General features: G+C 39.5%; 1 protein-coding gene across 1 annotated transcript; it reads left to right on the top strand.

Moving 5' to 3' along the window:
- The first annotated feature begins 20,908 nt into the window (after positions 1–20,908).
- Positions 20,909–22,298, top strand: LOC147440396 (uncharacterized). Its single transcript, XM_086530137.1, has 3 exons — positions 20,909–21,148; positions 21,303–21,465; positions 21,544–22,298. The coding sequence occupies exons 1-3, from the start codon at positions 21,048–21,050 to the stop codon at positions 21,607–21,609; spliced, it is 330 nt and encodes a 109-aa protein (XP_086386263.1). The 5' UTR covers positions 20,909–21,047; the 3' UTR covers positions 21,610–22,298.
- Positions 22,299–24,030: the final 1,732 nt, after the last annotated feature.

The following is a 24,030-nucleotide window of genomic DNA, read 5'->3' as shown; positions in this document are numbered from 1 at the left end:
TCCTGCATCCTTATGATGCTCACATTTGGTTGAGTAGCAGGGGCTTGAGCTTGAGCACGAGGTGGCTGAAAAATTTGAGGTTGCGGTTGCTCTTGTGCTGGGTGTCACTACAGGCATCTCGGTAGGGGTCTTGAGTGTCTTCTCGATGGGGGTACCGGCGGCAAGTGTCTCCACTTGAGTCTGGGTCCTGAAGTGAGGAGTGCAGTACAAGAGTTATGTGCACTTGTGACGCTTTTAGCGACAGAAATACATTGGGAATTTTTACTCCCCGGCGTCGCTAAGACCGTCGCTAAAAGCATCGCTAACTATAATCGTCACTATAACCATTGCTATAGGCATCACTATATAGCGACGCATATAGCAATGGTTATAGTGACAATTGCAGTCCTTTTGTAGCGACGCTTATAGCGACGTTGCAGAACCTTATATAAAGACAGTTATTTAGACACCCGAGAGTAAAAATTTTTGGGTGGCAAGGCATTCACCCATCAACCATATTGAATGTTTCCAAAATAAAGTATACCTAAATGAATCCAAGATAAGCACAGATTCACCTTTGAAAGAAAGTGCAAGGTATAGACCCAAAGTAGTCACTCACAAGACAATATAACCATTAATTCCATCATGCATAGTATTGTTTGCAGAATAAAGATACAAAACTGACAAAAGTAATTGGACGAAAGTAAATTGACGAAAGTAAATCAATGACAATTATACACATCATAGGCAAAATCACTTGATTGTTAAGCTTTGCAAATGTAATAGTTACAACACATTGTCATTATTGAGAAAACACATGGTTTTCCAATAGTTACAAAAAGACGTATACACGTCATCTCATTATACATGCTATGAAAAAAGAAAACTAATGCTATCTGGCTACGGCTAGACTGACGTCGTCTAATCAGACGTCTCATTGCGTCCAAGCGACGTATTCGTTGAATTCTACAAAAAAAAACAATAAGACTTTCTATAAGTATAAACATATAATTACAAAACAATCTATTTTCTTAGCTTATCATTAAAATACAACAAATGTAAAAGAGTAAAGTGAAATACTAACCATGCCGCCGCGAGAACTAAGAATGCCCATCAGGGCGTTTATGCCCTTTCTGCCTGCGTACTCACGCTAGTACGGTGTGGGATCACGTCTTGTCATCGACCACTATTCAAAACATACAAATAATTCCATTATGTTAGAATTTAAAAGACAAATAGACGAAACTACCAAACCTAAAGAGCAATGCAAAAACACTTACAAAATTGGCCTCAAATGATGCCCATCCGCCGCTCCCCAAGTGGTGCAAGCTCCCTGCCTCTACTCACACTTTGGCTGCCTCCTTTTGTTGCTTCCACTTGTCAGGATTCTCGCGCGTTGCTTGCTTCGCGATCTTCCAATCTTCTTTGGCCAATCAATTTGGTCTATTCCACCCATGCTTAATTGCTTTTTGTAATTTAGAACACTTGTTCTTGTAGTATTCGCCCACTCGAACCTTCATCTGGTCTTCATTGAAGCGTTCATCCTGACTTGACACAGGAAACTCATCATGCAGCTTGTTGATGACTCTGTCTTTTAATTCATTTGGCACTTCACTCTAGGTGTTTAGTATGTAGTGTCGAAACACCTGAGAGCAAAGACCGTGCATGCGCGAGATCACCTTCTTACCTTCGTAATCCAAGATGATGCCACCGCTGATATCGACCGAGTACGGCAAGCCCTCTCGCCTGTGATGCATGAACATGGATGTCTCGGTAGGGGTCTCAAGTGGTGTCTCTAGTGGCGTCTCAATGAGGGTGAGGACATCAGGTGTCTTCACTGGAGTCTGGGCCCCGAAGCAAGGAGTGTCGACTGGGGTGACTCCCGGAGGAGTAACTAGTGGTGTGTAGCAAGGAACGGCCAATAGCCACGCATATTGGCCGTGCAAAACCTGGCATAGATGGTGATGTCGTGGCTGGTGTGGAGGCGGGCAAAGAAGGAGAAGGTAAGGAGCCTCGTCGAACACGAGGCGGTGTCGAAGCATCAACGGCGGCATCCCCATAGCAACCGCCACCACCACCACTGGAGCATCGGTGCCTAGACGAGTGTGAAGATCATCTCGTCGACAACGGGCCATACACTGTAAGATGTTGACCTTTGACCAAATGGATTTACGCCATCCATAGCCAGGTCTATGCGCAAATTCTGAGATTCCCTGGCAAAATCTAGCCATGTATCGTCTATATATTTCCAGTCTGCGCAATCTGCAGGAATCCGTAGCACACCATCTGAAGATCTATTCTCCTCGTGCCATGATGCTAGGGCGGCCATAGACTTACAGTCGAAGAAATGCTTGATGGGAGGAAGCAGAGGAAAATGTCGCAAAACCTTTTGTGGAATTTTTTGTCCATAGAGATCTACTCAATATATCTCGGAATCACATTTCGGACACTTCTCCATGTCTACGTATTCCCGTCTGAAAAGAATGCAGTCGTTAGGACAAGCGTAAATCGAATTGTGATCCATATCGAAGTTTCGCAAGATCTTTTTTGTTTCCTCTCTGGAATCTCGCATCACATTATCAGCTGGCAATATGTACTCTTTGAGCAATCTACACAGCAAAGAAATGCGGTACACTTGTGTAAGTAACCTATCATATCATTATACATCTAGAGTTTTTTATTGAAGTAACACATTGTAATAGATCTCTTGAAAAGCGTTGTGACGCTAGTGTCACTCCATCCAAACCGTTGAGAAGAACCAGGCACCTTCAATCTAAACACACGTGCTACATCATACAATAGCGTATTGGCTTCACTTTTCATATCATCATAGATAAGCCTTTCTAAATCAATGATTGTCTCGATCATTTCATCGATCTCGGGCTCAAACATAGCCTTGTTGGGAATGTGATCTGCATGATCATGCTCCGAGCTATCAGAGGCTACATCTTGTGGCCTCACCTATGCTGCTTGACCAAAGTGCCTGCGAACACGTCTATTGGGTTGCAAGATTGCTGCCTGTTGGCCAGCATCAGAGTTCGATGAATTATAATTGGCAACAACTCAATCTATAATAGATGGAGCAAACTCGCCAAATTCACGAACGTGTTGCAAAGAAATGCGTCTTGTCACTTGCAGAACATGTTTTCATTGATCAAGGACATAAGATCCTTGTTGAGAGATAGGTTGTTCGGTTGGACAGCCCCACATCGTCGTCACTACTCATAATGAATGTAAAAACCTAATAATATAGACATAAATTTAATCTTCTATTGGCATCCTCCATCTTTTATCTCTCTCTCTCTCTCTCTCTCTCTCTCTCTCTCTCTCTCTCTCTCTCTCTCTCTCTCTCTCTCTCTCTCTCTCTCTCTCTCTCTCTATCTTTGTTGACACTGTAAACTACCTCACATTTTCTAGTCATGTCCAATCCCCGCACACCTCGTTCTAGAGGTGCACGGAGATCAGAACCACCGGGTTATAATCTCGTCTTTATTGGTCAATGCCTATATTTGTGGATACGAGCCCATCGTCACACCTACGTCTACATGACGGTGCATGTAGTGAAAAAAAGTTAAAACCCCTTTGCCTCTTCTCTAGCTGTAGCAATTCACAACATCTTAACATCTTTTCACAGCAGATCCTTGTTCGAGGGATTACTTAGCACATTACATGTTGGCCTCCAATCTGAGTATCATGCCGTTGAAAGCTTTCCAACTTAAGGTCGCATCCGTAGAGAGGAAGAGAGGGATCACCGTTCGTATAACTCTAATTTTTTTCATAATCTCGAAGGTAGACTTTAACATAAAAACTAAATCCAAAATCTAATCTTAAATCTAACCTAATTGAACATATGGTGATTCTGAGCTAATTGAACATGGTTACTGGGTGAGTTAATAGGTGTCAGATTTTGATGGGAATATACATATTGTTGTGTACCTAGTGGTTTGCTCTTTGGGCAAAGCCTTGAGCTTAACTGGAACTCTCCCTTCATTGACATGCCTTAAAATCTAACTTAAATCTAAGTCTAATATAATCTTAAATCTTGCCCTAATCTTAAATCTAACATAAATCTAAATCTAATCTAATTTTAAACTCAACATATCCCCATCTAATATAATCTTAAATCTAACCTAAACCTAAATGTAATGCAGTTTGCCGCTTGCATTTTGTGTAGCTCTAACCTGCAGTAGAGATGAGTTATGCTAGTGCAGTCGTGCTGAGAGAGAGAGAGAGAGGTCTTTGTTTCGGAGTAGTGCTAACATGATTGAGTTGCAAATGCACAGTGCGATTGGGAAGGTGGCAACTTCAGTCGGTCGTGTAAGAATGCAAGGCTGTCTGTGGGCGGGGAGTGGCTGAGCGTCGACTGCGGAAACACCAATGGGGCAATGCAGGAGAGTACAATCTAGCTCAATGACAAGGTGTTCAACAACGGAGGCCAGCTCGTCTACCACAATTGCAAGGGTAGACCCTTCAATGCCCTCATGAAACATTGCGAGTTCTCTCACTCCTGCTCCAGCATCAGCCTACAGGACGGCCCCGTCCTCTCCGCCTCCAGCACAGCCCCCAAATCACCCTCTCGTATCTCAACCTCCTTGGACCTCAACCGTTGCATCACCAACAAACATGGCGCGTGCGAATACGTCTATTGGGTTGCAAGGTTGCTGCCTGTTGGCCAGCGTCAGAGTCCGACGAGTTATAATTGGCAACAAGTTGAGTTATAATCTAATAAACTCAACATAAATCTAAATCTAATCTAATTTTAAATCTAACCTAAACCTAAATGTAATCTAACATAATCTTAAGTCTAACCTAATTTTAAATTTAGCATCAGTTTTAAATATAAGCTATACGTAATCTAACCTAATCTTTGATCTTAATCTTACCTAATCTTAAATGTAATTTTAAAATTAAACTAATCCTAAAAATCTTAATATAACATTTCATTAATTCATATTTTTCTCTACTTTTTTTATCTATCTCTTTCTTTGTTTTTTCCCCTTACCTCTCTCTTTTCGTCTTCTCCCCCTCTCTCTCTCTTTGTTTTTTTCTCTCTTTCTCTCTCCCTCTTTCTCTTTGTTTTCTACTCTTATCTCTCTCTCTCTCTCTCTCTCTCTCTCTCTCTCTCTCTTCTTCTCTCAATGTGTGTGTATGCATTCTTTGTTTATGCACATGTATGTAATTTTTTGTACATTCAATGTGTGTGTATGTGTTTTGTTTATGCATGTGTGTACATTATCTCTCTCTCTCTCTCTCTCTCTCTCTAAGACACAATGTGTGTGTGTAAGAGAGAGAGAGAGAGGGAGAGAGACAAAGAGAGGAAGGGAACATGAGAGGGAGGAGAGGGAAGCAGCATACCTGCCTCTCCTTCTTCTCCTCGTGTGTGTGTGTGTGTGTGTGTGTGGGGGGGGGGGGGGGGGGGGGGGAAGAGAGAGAGAGAGAGAGGGAGAGGTGCATGTTTACTTGTTTTGCTACAGTGTCGAAACTCAGATCTAAGATCTGAGTTTTTGGCACTCTCGATTTATCTTTTACCCCTATCGGTGTCGCTATGGGCGTCACTATGCAACAAATAAAATAGCGATGCTCATGGAGACAATCATAGCGACGCCCATAGCAACGTCGTGGATTTTAACTTTTGACATTCTCACTGCAAGCGTCACTAATATGAAGTACCTCTTGTAGTGGTGTTGAGTGGGGTGAGTCGCGGAGGAGTAGTGAGTAGTGTGTAGCCAGGAACAGTCGATAGCCACGCAAAACCTAGAGTAGAGGGTGACGCTATGTCTGGTGTGGGGGCGGGAAAAGAAGGGGGAGGTAAGGAGCCTGGATTGTTGGAGCTATATATGGCTCACTCTACTCAACTTGGTCTCACCTATATATTTTGTTCTCAATATGAACCAGTCTTTGGGAGCGTATATGGTGTGTCTCTTGTCTCGTCTCTCTCTCTCTCTCTACATCTCAACATGGTATCAGAGCGGTAACGATCATACGCCGATTCAATTCATGGTGACAAAATTGTATGTGTATGCGATTCGCATGTAAGATTCAAAATTGCTACAAATTTTATTTTTGAGCGTTGATTCTTGTTAACTGTGGCTGTTTTTTGTTAAGAAGAATATCATTAGTGTTTTGTGTGGTGTTTATTGCTAATCAATCTAATCGTTGATTACGTTTTCTTGTTGATGACACCCTGAACTTTATCTCAATTTTTGGGGGTCTTCTGCTCAAAATTTGGAGAAACAGAAAAAACACAATGGTAATTTTTATCCAAAACTTGTTCGTCTCCTCGAGCTCTTCGATTTGAGTTCTAGGTTTGCGTCAATCAGAGTTCGCAGCAGAAAGTTATGCTGTTTTTACTGCAATTGAGCTTGACGCAGCTTTCTTCGTCGTACTTCTTCGTGAAGCGCCCGCGGTCATTTTTCTAATTTCGGCGTTAACTTTTTTGAGAAAATTTAGCTTTTTGCTATTCGTATTGTGGCCGTCAATCTTGCGTCTCACGCCACTCCATTTTAAGGACTCTTTTATTATTGACGTCTCCTTTACCCTGCCTTTTTTGGGTGACGTCTCTCACATCTTTGGACGTTCCCTGAGCATTCTTCTTGCGTTTATCGTTGACAAAACGCAATCCTCATATTTCTCTCATTCTCAATTGCGGCCTTCACCATATTTGGTGTGCAGATTCTACGACCTTTTCTTATACGTCTTCTCGAAACAAGATATGGCTATGACTATTCTCGTCAACGTCTTTCCTTCTGGCCAGCGTTCTGTTCCTCCTTTCCAAGGCCAAGGATTTTCAGGCTGGAAAGCAAAGATGTTGTTAATTCTTGAAGGCAATGAACTCTCTGATGTTGTTCTTGGAAATCGTGTTTGTCCGCCTCAGCCTGTTGATACGGATAATGATAACGTGCTTATCACTGAAGGACCTATATTTGAAGATTGGAATGTTGCCTATACCGATTGGCAACGACGTGATAAAGCAGCTCTTCGGTATATTCTTTCTGCTCTTACTGATTCCCTTTTGCTTGATATGTAAGAATTGCCTACTTCCCACGACGTATGGAAGTACCTTATTGCAAACTTTCAGAAGAAATCTATTACAGAAATACGTTATTTGAGTGGGTTGCTTAACAAGTTACAATATGAAGTTGGTACTGCCATAACGAGACATATTGAATCTTTCAAATCTATTATTAATCAACTTGTTGCTGCCGGTGATCCTGTTCCACAAAAGCAACTGATTACACTTCTCCTTGATACGGTGAAGGACTCTTCTTATGGTAACATTGTTACTATTCTCTCTAATAAAGATGGTCTTGATTTCGACCAAGCCTGCATGTCTTTAATTGAATACTCTCAACGTCAAGAACGTCGTAATGCTGGTCACGACACAGCTATGATTTCACAAGAGGAGACTGAGTCACAACAGATGGAACGTGCTTTTTATGCTCGAAGGCGTCCATTTCAACGAGGAAACCGCAGAGGTGGCCGTCGCGGTAATATTTTCTCTCGTCTCAAATTTCCTAATAAACAATGTTCTTACTGCAACAGAAATGGCCATACTGAAGATGATTGTTGGGCACGTCAATATGATGAAGAACACAATATTACCACGAAACAACCACGTTTATCTAGAGACTCTTCTTCTTCTTCTTGTGAATATTGTGGACGATCTGATCATCCCACTCATATGTGCTATAAGCGTCGATTCGACACAGATCGTAATAGAGCATATGCTACTGAACATCGAAACAACCTTGTACCAGAAACAAGCTGCGTCCTATGTTCAGTTGCTCCAGACAGAATACTTCATGTATGTGATGGATCACTTTTTATTGTCGATTCTGGTGCTACAGGAAATATGACATATCAATCTAAGTGGCTCCATAACTATCATCCACTACCAGTTCAACGTGTTGTTTATCTTGCTAATGATACTACTTGTCAAGTAAAGGGTATGGGAGACTTATATCTTGGTACCTTATCTTCTTCCACTCGAATTTTGCGAGGAGTATTACATGTACCAGATCTTCAACGTAATCTTCTTTCAATTGCTAGGCTTGTTGATCTTAGTCTGTTTGTTGGATTTCATCATACCAAATGCCAAATTGAGAAAGATGGATAGATTGTAGCCACTGCTTCTCGAAATGGTAATTTTTTTGAACTCTCTCTCAACGATGTTGTAGCAAATGTTGTCACTGCTTCAAGTGATCATGATTGCAAAGTATGGCATCACCGTTTTGTTCATGCTGATTTCTCAAAACTCCTTGATCTTCAACGCCATGATCTTGTTCATGGCATGGATCTTAAAGCCCATCCCCATATGAGAATTTGTGAATTTTGTCTTAGGAAACACAATCGTAAACCCTTTCCTCTTTCAAATACAACTCATTCTCATGACATATTGTATCTTGTTCATACTGATATATGTGGACCTCTACCTTCTTCGAGATCACAATATCGCTACTTCATTACTTTTATTGATGATTTCTCAAGATATACGAATGTATTTCTACTTAGATAAAAATCTGAAGCCTTATCTGTTTTCAAATAATTCCACAAGGCTGCGGAACTTCAAACTGGTCGTCGCCTTAAGAAGCTTCGTAGTGACAATGTAAGGTTTCCATTTTTGAAACCTTAAAGGTTGTATAAATTTTAATCAAACTGATATGATTATTGAAAAAGCAATGTAGAATTGTCCGACCATGGCAAATATTGGTATTTTTGGAATCTTAAGCACAGCAAACCCCGGGCTAGAAATTTTCAGATTTAAATTCGGACAAAAATTGACCCCGCTAGTCCTTCCGGAAGATTCAAAGTAAAATAAATTATTAAGAATAATTGAAGGGTTATAGATCATTTAAGCATAGACTTTATTAAAGGTCTCCCATATATTTACAAGATATTTACCAATTAAGAAAAAATAGGTCAAATTATAGCAGAATTGATATTTTAAAGGCTGGCAGGTGATGGGAGGGTCATCACTGACCTGCCAGGGACTCAATCAGCAGCAAGGGGCGTTTTTTGACTTGCTGGGGACTGCTTGAACTGCAAGCAACTGCCTTTAACAGCCTGTGAGAGCTTGTGAGTGCCAGAAAACCATAAATAGGACCCCTTGCTTCATAATTTGACAGACTCGGAGCCTTGACACACTCTCTCTCATCTAAAGAGACCGCTATGTAAAAATCATTAGAGATTAATCTCTAATTGATTAACCTAAACAGTAATTAGTCTAATCTTTCTTAATTAGCAAGGTTAGATTAAGCTATTTTGTTAATAAATCAAAGACTAGGTCTATGCATACTCATAAAACCTTTCTTAATTAATTATTCTCTACTGATTGTTGTAATTAAGCTTGGAAATGTTAAGCTAATTAATTATCTTATCATATTAGGACTGAAATTAGCCAAATTAACCATGAATTAATGGTAAATATATTAATTAAGCTTAGATTAAGTTGAGATAATTATCAGAGCTGTATCAGAAAATCATTAAGCTAGGAAAATTATCCTTTAATTTTTTGAGTAATTCTCCTAATTGATTAGGCAGAATTACACTTTTTTTTAGAGAAAATTAAAGGGGAAAATAATCAAACTAATCCCAAATGCTGTGAGATATTTATCAGTGGTTAACTAGGTGTTTAAAAACCCATGATATTTAGGAGAAGCTCAGATAATTAATCTAGCTAATTACTTTAGCAAAAATACTCTGTTTTTGGAGAAAATTAAATACGGGAAATTACTAAAATAATTTCAAATGCTGTGAGATATTTATCAATGCTTAATTAGGTGTTAAAAGACTCGTGATAATTAGAAGAAGCTTAGATAATCAATATAGCTAATTACTTTAGAAGAAATACTCTATTTTTTTAGAAAATTAATAGGGAAAATTAGTAAAATGATTTCAAATACTGTGAGATATTTATTAGTGGTTAATTAATTGTTAAAAAACCTGTGATAATTAGGAGAAGCTCAGATAATTAATATAGCTAATTACTTTAGCAAAGATACTCTGTTTTTTGAGCAAATAAAACAGGGGAAATTAGTAAACTGATTTCAAATGCTATGAGATATTTATCAGTGGTTAGCTAGTTGTTAAAGAACTCGTGATAATTAGGAGAAGCTCAGATAATTAATCTAGCTAATTAATTTAGCAAAAATACTCTGTTTTTGGAGAAAATTAAATAGGGGAAATTAGTAAAATAATTTCAAATGTTGTGAAATATTTATCAATGGATAACTAAATGTTAAAGAACCCATGATAATTAGGAGAAGCTCAGATAGTTAATCTAGCTAATTACTTTACTAGAAATACTCTATTTTTTGAGAAAATTAAATAGGGAAAATTAGTAACTGATTTCAAATGCTATGAGATATTTATCAGTAGTTAATTAGGTGTTAAAAAATCCGTGATAATTAGGAGAAGCTCATTAATTAATCTAGCTAATTACTTTAGCAGAAATACTCTATTTTTTGAGCAAATTAAATGGGGGAAATTAGTAAACTGATTTTAAATGCTGTAAGATATTTATAAGTGGTTAATTAGGTGTTAAGAAACCCGTCATAATTAGTAGAAGCTTAGATAATTAATCTAGATAATTACTTTAAAAGAAATACTATGTTTTTGGAGAAAATTAAATAGGGAAAATTAGTAAAATGATTTTAAATGTTGTGAGATATTTATCAATGGTTAATTAGATGTTAAAAAACTTGTGATAATTAGGATAAGCTCAGATAATTATTTTAACTAATTATCTTAGTATAATTATGCTATTTTTAGGGGGAAATTATTAAATCATGGGCTATAATTACATGCTATTTTTTAGAGCTATATTATAGGGCAAAAAGGCCGTGATAATTATTCCAAGGTTAGAAAAGTAGTATAGATATTTATCTAAGTCAAATTATACTATTTCTAGCTAAAAACTAAAGAGGAAAATTAGTAAATCATGCTATATGATTACATGCTATTTATGAGAGCTATATTACATGATGAAAAGGCCGTGATAATTATTCCAAGGTTAAAAACATAGTATAGGTATTTATCTAAGTCAAATTATACTATTTCTAGCTAAAAACTAAAGAGAGAAATTAGTAAATCATGCTATATGATTACATGATATTTATTAGAGCTAGATTACATGATAAAAAGTCTGTGATTATGTCAAAGTCAGAGACTTAGTATAGATATTTATCTTAGTCAAAATATACTAATTTTGGTTGAAATTTCAAGGGGGAAATTAGTAAATCATGCTATATGATTACATTCTATTTATCGCAGTTAGCTTACATAATAAAGATGCCGTGATAAATATGTCAAGGTTAGAAAAGTAGTATAAATATTTATTTAAGTCAAATTATCCTAATTTTAGTTGAAAATTGAAGATGGAAATTATATTGTGGTGTACACGGGATTAGGACCAAACTAGGCTTCCCTCTTGCATCCGAGAGCAGCTCCTTATATTAAGATGAGAGGTAGTTACAAGTAGGTTCACACTCGAGCCGTCCGGCCACACACCACACCTCCCCCCTTAGGGAGAAACAGATGGATATCTTTTTAAAATTTTGGGTTGAAAAAGGACTCGACATAAAGGGATCAACTTTGACGCCTCATCTGGGGGGAGTGATCATACAACGGCTTCGAGGCTAAGGGACTGAGCTTGGGGGCTAGACTCGTCATCGTGCCAACATCATCAAGGCATGGAACTCACACATCTCGCTCATGCAAACACCAGGTCGCTATCCCAATGAAATGGACAAGACAAGGAATGACTGATTGAGGATTGGGTGCTAAATTTTTTGCGACATACATCATCTCCATAAAGGGGTTTGGTGTGATCGAGTAAGACAAAGACTAGGAAAAACCTACTACAAAGAAAGAGACCTTAAAACTTAAACTGAATCATGGAGCTCGATTACTACTTTTGCAAATGAAAAGACTAGGCACCTCTGCACCAAAGATGCAGCAAATCCTATGTCTGTGAACAACCCCTGAATATGATTCTTGATTTTGTACTTCTTCTAGAACTTAACATGTGTGAGCAAGCATCATTGAGCATGCAGCAGTTATCAGTGGCCTGATCGGGCAAGCAATCAAGGCTTGGAAAGCACCTTGAACTGCGCCCCAGTGGTATCTTCGCTGGCATCGTCACTTCACTTATAGGGAAATCTGCTTTCAGGAGCTTTGATAGTGTCCTTCACAAGCTTGTGTCTGACCATGTGCTGCCAAGGATGAAAGGCAGGGGAGCCGTGGATTGTTTGATGGCCGCATCATCTGCTTGCTGCTTTGCCCTAGCCATGGCTAAGCTTGTGCATCTCTCTGCTATTATACGACAAAACACAGTCACAGGATCGACCTCAACAATGGGCCCTGGGTATGCCTTATTCACATACTCTATCGTGTCCATGTTGTTGCACTCGAATTGAGGTTGAGTGGTATCCCTTGCTTCCGCTTTACCAACTGCTTGATCCTCCACCTTCATGCATTTCACAAATCGCAATGTGGGTGTTGATGGTGGTCTGCGCCTGAATGCGGGTACACCATAAGGAAGAGAGGACCTCCTGGGAAGCAGGTGGCAAGGATCCGTGATATGGGAAGGTGGGCGAGCTTGCAGGGGGTGGCGAAGCAGCCCTCGTGTTTCCATGGCGCGAAATAGGGAGGCAATCGAGCTTTACATTCCTCGGTAACAGTGGAAAGAGAGAGGGAATGGGGGCCTCATGCAGGTACCACTTCGGCGTACCTGTATCTCCATTACCAACTGGGCATTAGCCTTTCTCTAAGCAGCGCTCTCTCTCTCTCTCTCTCTCTCTCTCTCTCTCTCTCTCTCTCTCTCTCTCTCTCTCTCTCTCTCTCTACCCGGTATCAAGCAAGAACACCATGAGCGGGCTCAGGGAATTAGCAAGAAAAGCAAGAAACGTCCCTAACTGCCCGTCTCCTCCACCAATGTGGTGTACACGGGATTAGGACCAAACTAGGCTTCCCTCTTGCATCCGAGAGCAGTTCCTTATATTAAGATGAGAGGTAGTTACAAGTAGGTTCACACTCGGGCCGTCCGGCCACACACCACAATATAATTAAGTTGGAAAATAATAAGATAATTACCAGAGTTCAAAAATATCCTTATCTACTTGTGGTAATTATACCATAGTTAATTAGTGAGGTAAAGAAATTATAATTGACCAAAAGTCCTATTTTTAGCAAATGATTAATTAAAATAAATAGACTTTGTGGTTAAAAGTTTTTAGGAAAATTATGGTAAGTGTAAACCTATGATATCAAGTTAAGGAAATGAAAGCTTTAAGAGAAATTAAATACAATAAATATTAAGCCCAAAATAAGTAGAATATTAGCTTAAAAGTTGATGGAAAAATTAGGAAAAAGATATAGAAAATTATAAGAAAGTTAGGAGAGCTTAGAAAACTTTAGGGAAGCGGTGAAAAAGTTATCATGCCTATATATACAAATAAGAAATTACTAGGTCAAGAATTTATCAATTAAGACTATAAATTTAACCTTGGATGGGTTACGGTTGAATACAAAGGTTAAGTCTAGATTTTGAATTATTTACCTAATGATTAGACGTCCTTTTTATAAGGATAAGAAGTTATGGCACCAAAAATTACTCGAGCAAATCCTACATCTGATGATGAGGACGTAGCTCCAAAACGAACTAGAGCGTCGCACGACGACGAAGCCGTGCCTAGTAGTAGGCCTACGAAGGAGAGTCTTCAGGCGCCAGCGCAGCAGCAGATGGACAATCAATCCCAAGTGGGTTTCCCATTATTCAATTAAGTCTTTACTTAGTTTAAGTTCTTTTATAAGTTAGCATTGCATATGTAAGCAAGATAAACTGGCTGAAAACGGAAGGTAACTTCCAATGTGCATTTGTTTATAATGTAGGAAAGAATTGTTTGGGTTAAAACTGGTTGAAATAGGAAAGAAATGTTTGACCATCCTTAAGATAGCTTGTTTCAAGACACCTCCGACTCCTTAGTATAAATTGATGATAATGATTGGCTTTCTAGCCACGGATAAGTCGGTTACCCCCATGAACATTGAGTTTCTATTCCATGTCATGTCTTGATGTTTCTACATAAGTTAAGATACCGTTTTTATCCTAGGGGAGCCGCCTGGTTGTATGGGAAACTGGTTTGGTGTATGGGCACCCGGAACCTTGGGTGGGGGTTTATCCACTCCGGATTTGAATAAGGAATGGGTGCGTTTTTCACCCTTCGGTGGTCTTGAGACAAGAAGAGTACTGGTCATGGTTATTATGGATAATGTTTTGATTGACAGTACCCTGTCTTAAGTTTAAAGTTTTCTGTTTTCTAAAAGAATGCTTTCAATGCTGTCTTCAAGGAATTACTGTGATGGAACGTTAAAAGAAATCATTATTTTAAATGTTTAAAACAACGTGATAGTAAGATAAATGAATCATGTGTGAGTGCGGGGTGGCAAGTGGGGATTGACTAAGGTTGTCAATCATGGACGGGTGGACCTGATTAGTCAGGTAACTATCCATCCCTGTGCACTAAAACGTTTAGAAAACTTCTTCACTTGGAAGAGGAGTCCACCAGCGGCTGTGCCCTCACATCTGTTAGGGGAAAAAAAGCGTTGGTTGAGGATAACTTAGCCCAATTGTGGCAGTTATAGGGCCGAAATAGTTTTTTTTTTACTTTTAAAAGGTTGTTCCGTTTTCGCTGCGAGACAGGACTAGGTCTTTTTCTAAGGCTATAGACCCAAGCCATTGTCAATGGTAAGGGTCTATTCCTTGGATTTTTCTTGTTTAGCGACTCTGATTTTTATCAGACCTAGAGACCTGTCAAGGATCCCATCCCGATCTCGGTATAGGCGGGTTGGGGACCTTACAGACAATGGAGGCGAATATGTTTCTCGAGAGTTTGTGAGTTACTGTGCTGACAATGGAATTCATCATGAGCACACTATTCCATATTCGCCTGAACAGAACGGCGTTGCTAAACGAAAGAATCGCACTATTCTCAATGCTGTAAGATGTATGCTGATTTATTTTGGCTTATCTCGTGTTTTCTGGGCTGAAGCTACTTTGACAGCAATATTTATTCAGAATCATCTTCCTACTATTGCACCCTCTAGTAAGATACCCATCACAGCATGGACATGTGACATTCCTTCTATATCTCATTTTTGAACCTTTGGATGTATTGCTTATATTCATGTTCCTAAAGAAACATGAACAAAGTTTGATGCTCCTGGTCTTAAAGTTATTTTCATTGGATATTCTGACACTTCCAAAGGCTACAAATTCTATGACCCTTCCTCCAAGAAAGTAATTGTGAATCGTGATGCTACTTTTAACGAACAACTTATGGGAGGCTCATGGTCCATGGATGATTTTGATGATACTAAATCATTGCTTCAGGGTTTTCCATTTCTTTCAGATGATGAAACTCTTCCTATAGAGCAACTTTTCTCTTCACAACCATCCATTCCGAATGTTACCAATGATGATATTGATATTTTTGTTGATCTGCCTATTGATTTTGAACATGGCTCATGTCATGTTTATGATGACGATATTGCTGATAATGCTTTTTCTACTTCTGAAGATCCTGTTACTTATGATGAAGCTATCTCTTCACCACAAAAGGATCAATGGCAAGAGGCTATGGAAGCAGAGTACGATTCTCTTATCTCTAAAGGTACATGGATACTAACTGAATTACCTCCTGGTCGTAGAGCTATTAAATGTAAGTGGGTGTATAAGACAAAAATAAAAGCAGATGGATCTTTTGACAAGTTCAAGGCACGTTTAGTTGCAAAATGTTACTCCCAAGTAGCTGGTGTTGATTATCAAGAGACTTTTTCACCAGTTGTTCGCATTACAAGTGTTTGAGTTTTATTGGCATTTGCTGGTCAATTTGATTTAGAAGCTCATCAAATGGATGTGCGAACTAATTTTCTTAATGGCGACTTGGAAGAGAAAATTTATATGGAACAACCAGAAGGGTTTGTTATTCCATGTAAAGAAGACCTTGTTGCTCAGCTCCATAAGGCAATATATGGTCTCAAACAAGCTTCGCGAGCCTGGTATACAAAATTTGATCTTTTTCTCACCTCTAAAGGATTCATCTCTTGCTCTTCAGACCCCAACTTATACATAAAACGCCAAGGTAGCAGTTTTGTGATTCTTGCTCTTTATGTGGATGATACCATCCTTGTTTCCAATGATTTGGGGTTTCTTCACCAAGTGAAAAAGTTATTGTCTTTTGCATTTAATATGGTGGATCTTGGAGAAATTCACTCGTGTCTTGGCATTCAAATCCAATGGAACCCTACAAAAGGTATTTTATTCCTTCTCCAGTCAAAGTTTACTACAGATACTATTCAAAAATTTGGTATGGAATCTGTACATTCAGCCAACACACCTTGTGTTGCGAACTCTACGAAGAACACTTCTGACAATGGCGGTCAACTTGTCACAAATCAACCTTATGCTAACTTGATTGGATGTCTTCAGTTTGTTGGCATGAACACTCGTCCTGATATTCAGTTTGCTGCTAATTATCTTGGACAACATCTTACATGTCCTTCTCTTAAGCATTGGTCTACTGCAACGCGTGTATTGAAATACTTGAAAGGCACTACAGATTTTGGTTTAGTCTATCGACGACAACTCACATCGGATCCTACGCAATCTCTTTCTCTTTTAGGTTACACGGATGCAGACTGGGCAAGCTCACATTTATCTATGCAATCTACTAGTGGAAATTTCTTCTTTATAAATGGTTGTCTTGTTTCTTGGACCAGCAAGAAACAACGTTGTGTTGCAGTTTCTACGACTAGGTCAGAATATGTTGTGGCATCACTTGCAGCTCGTGAGTTGATTTGGCTTCAACAAATGCTGGTTGATATTGGTCACTCTCCTCTTTCTAGCACACCCTTGCGGTGTGACAACCAAAGTGCTATTAGTCTTGCAAAAGACTATGTTCAACATAATAAGTCAAAGCACATTGTTGTCCATTATCATTATGTCAGGTATGAAGTACGCAAAGGAACCATTATGGTTGAACACTGTCCAAGTGACCAGATGATTGCAGACATTTTGACCAAAGGCCTCAACGAGTCACGTTTCATCCTCTTGCGCTCGGAGCTTGGAGTTGCTTCGGCCTCACTCTTTCTAGATTAGCTTCTTTGCTATTGTAATAGCTTTGTACATATGACATTGTAATCTTTTAGGTACCATGCACTATGCACACTCCACATTTGCACATTGTGATCTTTGAGTCACTTGAATATTTGTACATAGATGCACAATTCACTTTCACATCATCATCGTTGGTTCATATTTTCACATTGTATAGGGGCTTGGGTTTTTCCCTTGAACTCCCCAAGGGTTTTTTCATCCAAAGCTAGAGACCTTTGTTTGAGTGGGGGTGTTGGAGCTATATATGGCTCACTCTACTCAACTTGGTCTCACCTATATATTTGTATCTTGTCCTCAATATGAATCAGTCTTTGGGAGCGTATATGGTGTGTCTCTTGTCTCGTCTCTCTCTCTCTCTCTCTCTCTCTCTCTCTCTCTCTCTCTCTCTCTCTCTCTACATCTCAACATCGATGACTATGAGGCGGCGTGGAAGCATCAGCAACACCTCCTTCACAGCAATCGCCGCCCGCCACTAGAGCGTTGGTGCCTAGAGGAGTGTGTAGATCGTCTAGTTGACACCGAACTCTTGGAGTGCGTTGATCGCTTCGAAACAATAGGATGGCCTTCAAAGACTAGTTTCCATGTCATATGCAAGTTGGAGACATAATTTCATACTTGAGCATTTGCTGAATAAAAGTATAATTTTGGTCTTCCAAAGGTCCTCTCATGGAATTGGGGCTATTCTAGTGTAGTTTGACAACTACAAATGAATTTATATGTTAAAACCAAGAAAGTATGTATTTTTGCGTCTCCCTAACTAAATTAAATCTCATTGCTTGAACTCTATCTTGAATTTATTACCGTGCAAAAACTCTAGAAAATCTTGAGTTCTCCATAATAATATTGAAACTAAGGTTTTAGGCGCCCCAATTGTGCCTGTACCATGTATTTTGGTACTTTCAGTGGATCTACATGGAAAGTTTCATATTATTTGAGGTTTTGAACGCTTATGTCTCAAGAATGAAAATATCAAAGTTTTCTCTTACGTAGTTTTGAATATTTGAAATAATCCAATAATTGTTGCATACCAAAGCCCTTCTCCTTGCCACCTTGAGTCCTCAATGGAGAGGGTAAGCAACGTATCACTTTCTAAAACTCACAAATACATCAAAAACATATTTTTCTTTGTATACGACGATATGCTTGAAATGACCATATCAAACATGTAGAACTTTCCATTATTTTATATACTTGATAGTAAAAAATTTTGCACATGCAACTTTCAATTATCTACAACACAATTGTGGAAAAGTCACGTAAAATTTTCTACAAGGTCGCTTCATTTTTTCTTGAGCTTATAAAGTCGATTTCTTCAAAGCATCAATCGCACTCTTACGAGGGTCAACTTGATGAGTATAGTTAATGATCATTGTAGCTTCTACAATGCAAGGTTATATTTTTAAAATACCCTCTAGCTGGCATATTTAATCATATGAAGAGGGTTTTCTTGAATACACCATCTAATGCAAGTAGCATTTAATTTAAATTTGTGAAAAAAGGACACTTGAGTGTTCTGTTTTGGTACCAAACTAGTGTTAAGAGGTGCTTTTTGAAACGGTTCAAGAATGTGATCCCTCACCAAGCTACACAAAAATAGATCGCTAGTATGTTTATGCAAGAACATGAGTCTGTTGCAGAATTTTTGTCAAGATTTGATGATGGTTGGAGAGTTTGGAAAGATTCAACGTTGCATGTAGAAGCCATGTCTAAAGAGAAAATTTATTTTTCTTTAGACAAATTGCCAAAGAATACAAGTATTCATGAGTTTGTTGCACCATGTTCTTAACATGAAAGTGGAGGAGAAAGACCCCAATCCATGTGAAGCATTGAGGATAGCGCTACAAAAATAGAGAAAGTTGTGTGTTGCTACAATCATGAAGTACCCTTTGTCTATACCCAATATGGATAGTGTGGATGACCTTTATAAGAAACTCTATTGTCTAACTATAATTTGCATTTGTGAGTGCCAACACTACCTTGCACATCTGGTAGTAAATTCAACACACATGAATTTCGGAGAGTAAACCCACATCCACTCAAGTATCTCCACCATTTGCACCGTACCAATCAGAGCACACTGTTGCTCCCCACGAAAGCAATTACTCTTATATGGCACACCATGTAACATTTGGCCCGAAGTAACCCGCCTAAGAGTAATCTATGTAGGGTGTGAGTCCAAATATGAAGGAAGAGGATCAAGTTGGTTCAAGCCACACAGAAGTTGGTCCCCTACGCCTTCTAGGCGAGAGACTTTATCTCAAACCGAGACCTTGTGCTCATGAAATACAACCACCATGCCAAGTTTGCAAAGCTCATACACTGACAAGATATGGCACCCAAGATGAGGCACATAAAGAAAATGGGAGATGTACATTTCCCCTCTGTCATCTAGAATAAGCTCCATAGCCCCCTTATTATGTACAAGCCTACTGATATGTCTCTGAATACAACTGTACCTTCATACGGCCTCAGATGGTATCAAAATCGCTCATGTGTCTAACAAAATGATTGTCAATGATCCAAACTCTAGAGCCGATTCTAGGTTTCCAAGGCTTCCCATTTTGCATTGGTCTTGGAAGAACGTGGCTTACTCGTTCCAACCTTCTATGTTCCTTTGGAATCTGTAGCCAAAGCCTTAGTTGAATCTAAAGATCTTGATCTAACTTGGGATTTTTAATCGCTCCTCCTAGTTCAAAACTAGTAGCACCAACTCCTCCCATGTATTAGTATTCAGTCGTCCACTTGTAATAAAAGAAGTATAGGAATGCAAGTAAGACGGTGGTAATTAGGACATCAGATAAACGGTCATGTCCTTGGAGGCAATGTTCTTGCCCATCCAAAATATCTCTTGCCACAAATGATTGCATCTTGTTGATGTGAGCCCATATGGAAGTAGCTTGGGTTGCATCCAAGTTGATCAACTGCAAAGCAACATGTCTCAAAGGAGTAACATGCTCATGGACCATTATGTTTGAGGGGTGCATGGGGCCTGAGAAGTTTTCTGGGTACTTTTTTTATTCTAACATTTTCACTATTCCAAGATGAACATTTCGAGTCAAGATTCTTATACAAAGCAACCAAATAGTGACTATCTAGATGCTGCACTTATTACCGTTATGCAGTAGCCATGAAGTTTTGGAACATTTCTTATGGGACGAGTTTCAAAAGAGCTGCAAAACAATTTCCCTAGCTCAATGAAATGCCACACTAGACGTTTTATCAAAACATATGACTGTCAAGCTATAAATATGTATGCTAAGAGTGATACTCTCAACACATGGATACACAAATCAACATAAAAAGACTAGGAGATTGAAAAACTCACTTTTGAAATTGAAAACTCTTATTTGAAGTCACATATGGACAAGACCATGTGACTGAGACACTAGTAGAAAGCATTCACCTTTGAAACGTTCAGGGAGAAGTTTCGAAACGTTTTCTCTCTCTAACAGGTCGGGAAGAAAATTATAGAACGTGACAGGTCTTGTATGAGAGAATGAAGGGGTTGGGTCCCAATGTCCCATAGCTAATTGCTCTCCTACAAGTTTCTTGGCATCTATGTGAGCAATAACTTTAACGGAGAGCCACAAGGTGATAATCCAAAGATTATATGCACTACTGGCTCCCATGATATTATATTCAATTCAATGTGAGATTCTCTTCATTCTCTTTGAGGATTTGCTTCACTTTCAAAACTGAATTACAGAGTTTCGAAAATGCGCAGTGAATTGCATGACTTCCAGCATCACTGCGTAACCACTCAAGCAAGGACGATGTGCTGCTGTCAGGCGCAACTCAAAAACCAAAAAATATTACTAAGCTGCTCCTCTGTCCGCGTCCTCACTCTCTGCACGCATCGTGCTGGCCCGTCGCTCGTCGCCCGCATGTGCAGATGCTCTCGTACTCTGCCTACCGCACCGCACAGAACCTGCTTGCATGGTCTCCGCCTCCTCTTCAGGCTCCTGCTTCCACCGCCCACTCCCGCAGTATCAAGTCAGATTCGTTTGTTTTTTCACTTTTTTCCCAGCTGGTACCCCCTACTACTCCTTCTCTCTTTAAAAGGATGGGAGGGACGAAAATTAGGGTCCCGATGCTCTAGAGAGCTGATTATACTCCCAGTTTGTATCGATCTCCCAGTGAAATGCAGACTAGGAGAGCAACCAAGCTTGCAGAGGCGTCTAGAATTCCAATCTTTGGGTAGAGTCACTTGTCATGAGGCCCATTTCTCAAGCTTCTGCAAAGCGAAGAGCAGAAGTGCTACACAGAGAGCGTGCACAAGAAGGAAATGTTACCAACAACGTCTATGCCAGGTATTTCAATGAAAGTGCTACACAGAGAGCGTGCACAAGAAGGAAATGTTACCAACAACGTCTATGCCTGATATTCAGAGCAATTACCTCATACTCTTCAATGAAGATAAAATATGGTTTCCAAAAAACATGGAGGCTTTCTAACATGGACTCGGCGCTCTGCACACAATCTTCATACACAGAGGAGCAATGACATGCCAGCTAGTAAGTAGTCTTCAAATTGTCAGTAACTTAATATCCATGTCACAAGCGGAATGGCCCAAATATCTTAGCATCAATAATCAAACATCAGCTCTGAAGGTAAAATGGGCCTCTTGTATCTAGGTTCAAAAATGTTCAAAAAAGTGCCATCTAGTGCAGGGTCAACTGATGCAGTACAGAGGTCCGTACCATGTTGACCTTGTCCGGGGCTCGGGGGAAGGACTTGAGGCTGCAAAGGGTTAATACTGCTCCTAGAACGAGCCGGCTCTGATTGTCTGGGAGGAGGAAGGTTACTGGTATTGACGTGAACTGCGCCTTTTTCAGCTTGGGATTTAAGGTATGTCTCCACTGGTGTCTCTTTTGTTATCATGGGAATTGAATGGCTTGAGCGTATCTTGTTTACATCATATCCATTAACATCAAAGTTTGTCGGTGCATCCAAGCCTCTCTCATGGATCAAGGCAATGTCATATTGTTGGGCAGCTTCTTCTTCTGTGTCTGCATTATAACAAAATACGAGTATTGAAACACTTTGATAAGTCTTGTTAGCATTACATCATGTTTAAAGATGCATTTTTTAATGTATATGTACTCTCTATGGTCTTTACCGAAAATTCTAGTTTTGTGTATCATTTCAATGCTTGCTCTTTGGTAGATCACTAGATCTCACAGTATGAAAGGATGACACACATTTCACACGAATCTTTATTTTCTTTCAGCTTTGATGTTATCCAAGATTTGTAAAACTGGTCAGATCAAGCAGTTTAATAAACAAGATTTAGCAGTTTTAACTGGTTTTACATGACATGCTGCCTTCTTCAGGTATGACAAAACTCGTGTCTATATCACTCGGTCTTAAAAAGTATATCAATCCAGTCTAACAAACAACTTGTGGTATGGAAAATTGTCTTAAAAACTCTATCTATCTAACATACCTCACTCACTCGATTGTCTTTAAAAGTGTATGCAACATATCTTATGTAAAAAGACTGACAAAATGAGCAGTGAACAAATGCTTACCAAAACCTCCCAAGTCGACCTCTTTGTTCCCTGCTAATAACCTGGCACGGGCTACCCATTTTTCCTCTTCAGATCTCCTGCTGAGACGAAATTAGGTGATTCAGTAAGGGGAGCAAGATTTAGCTCTGAAATTAGATGGATGGGTAAGCACTCGCTTTTGGAGATTCACAACAGCCTACTGAATTTGTGAAAGGTTGGATATCAAGATGGAAACTGGAAAACATGCAAGTGTATGTGTGTATGTGTGCATGCGCACATGCCTGCTGTGTGGAACTCAGTTTAGTTCAATGAAGGGAGATGCTATTTGCTCTTATCCACTCTATGGTTTCTGAGATAGATGTCCTATTTAATTCTCTAACAGTGCCCAATTGTGAATCTTATTTCATGATAGGCTTCGTGTCTTGAATTTCTTTGAATGGAGTTTGGCTTAAGTCATTGCATAATGTCGTCAAGGTTCGGTGCTATTGCTAACATGGAGGAGTTTAAGCTCATTTACTGAACTCTCGCTTGTTTTCAAAGCTGTAAAGTGACCGAGAGTTTATCAACTCTTTAAGTTTTAGCAGTTTGACTGTGCTAATGTCCAAATCACCTATGAGGATTTATGTCAGCTTCTAATGAGGGTCCTTATCTATTTTATGTATTGGCCTTGAGCTTCGTGTTTTAATTTCTTATAATGGAGGTCGTCTTATTGGAGTACACCCATGATTTTTCCTAAACCCTACTTACCCTAATTCTAGCTTCCGATGCCTTCTTTCATCAGACATGCACTCTTTTTCTTGTGGAGCCATTTAATTCCACCATGCTGCTATAAGTGTGCATAACCTTAAGTAATCATTTGTCACGATTCAAATGGTATGATTATGTGATCACTCACATCTCCCATACGAATTCTGTGCATGGTTGTATACGCGAAGGTGCATTACTGTTGTAGGTAGTTGCTAGCTAGTCCCAACATTCACATAGCAACACATTTTGTAGTGAGCCCTAACAATGTCAGGGATGTACTAGGTGTTGCTAGCTAGCCCGGAGATTGGCATAGCAAGGTGTCAACTCATGACGGTGCTCTCCCCAACCTCGTGCAGCACCGTGAAAGCTTGGGTAGCACAAAGGCTGCTGGTATTCGATTATGCAGAGGTGCTGAGTAGATAAGCATAAGACATGCATTACGAATAAGCAACATGGTTCAAGCCTGGTGATTTACATCCACAATAGCCAAACACAATCTTCTAGCTGGATTTACCATATTCTTGATTTGGAACATCACACGTGTGACTAGCACAGTGTAGCAGGAGCTTGCCATTAAAGTGAGGCGTTTTTTATGAGTGGTGTTGGGTCAAGCTCAGT

The sequence above is a fragment of the Adiantum capillus-veneris genome, chromosome 15 (assembly GCF_014529385.1).
Source record: "Adiantum capillus-veneris isolate H3 chromosome 15, ASM1452938v2, whole genome shotgun sequence".
Taxonomy (NCBI): Eukaryota; Viridiplantae; Streptophyta; class Polypodiopsida; order Polypodiales; family Pteridaceae; genus Adiantum; species Adiantum capillus-veneris.
Note: the sequence above shows the minus strand (reverse complement) of the source record. Positions and strands in the feature narration are given on the sequence as shown.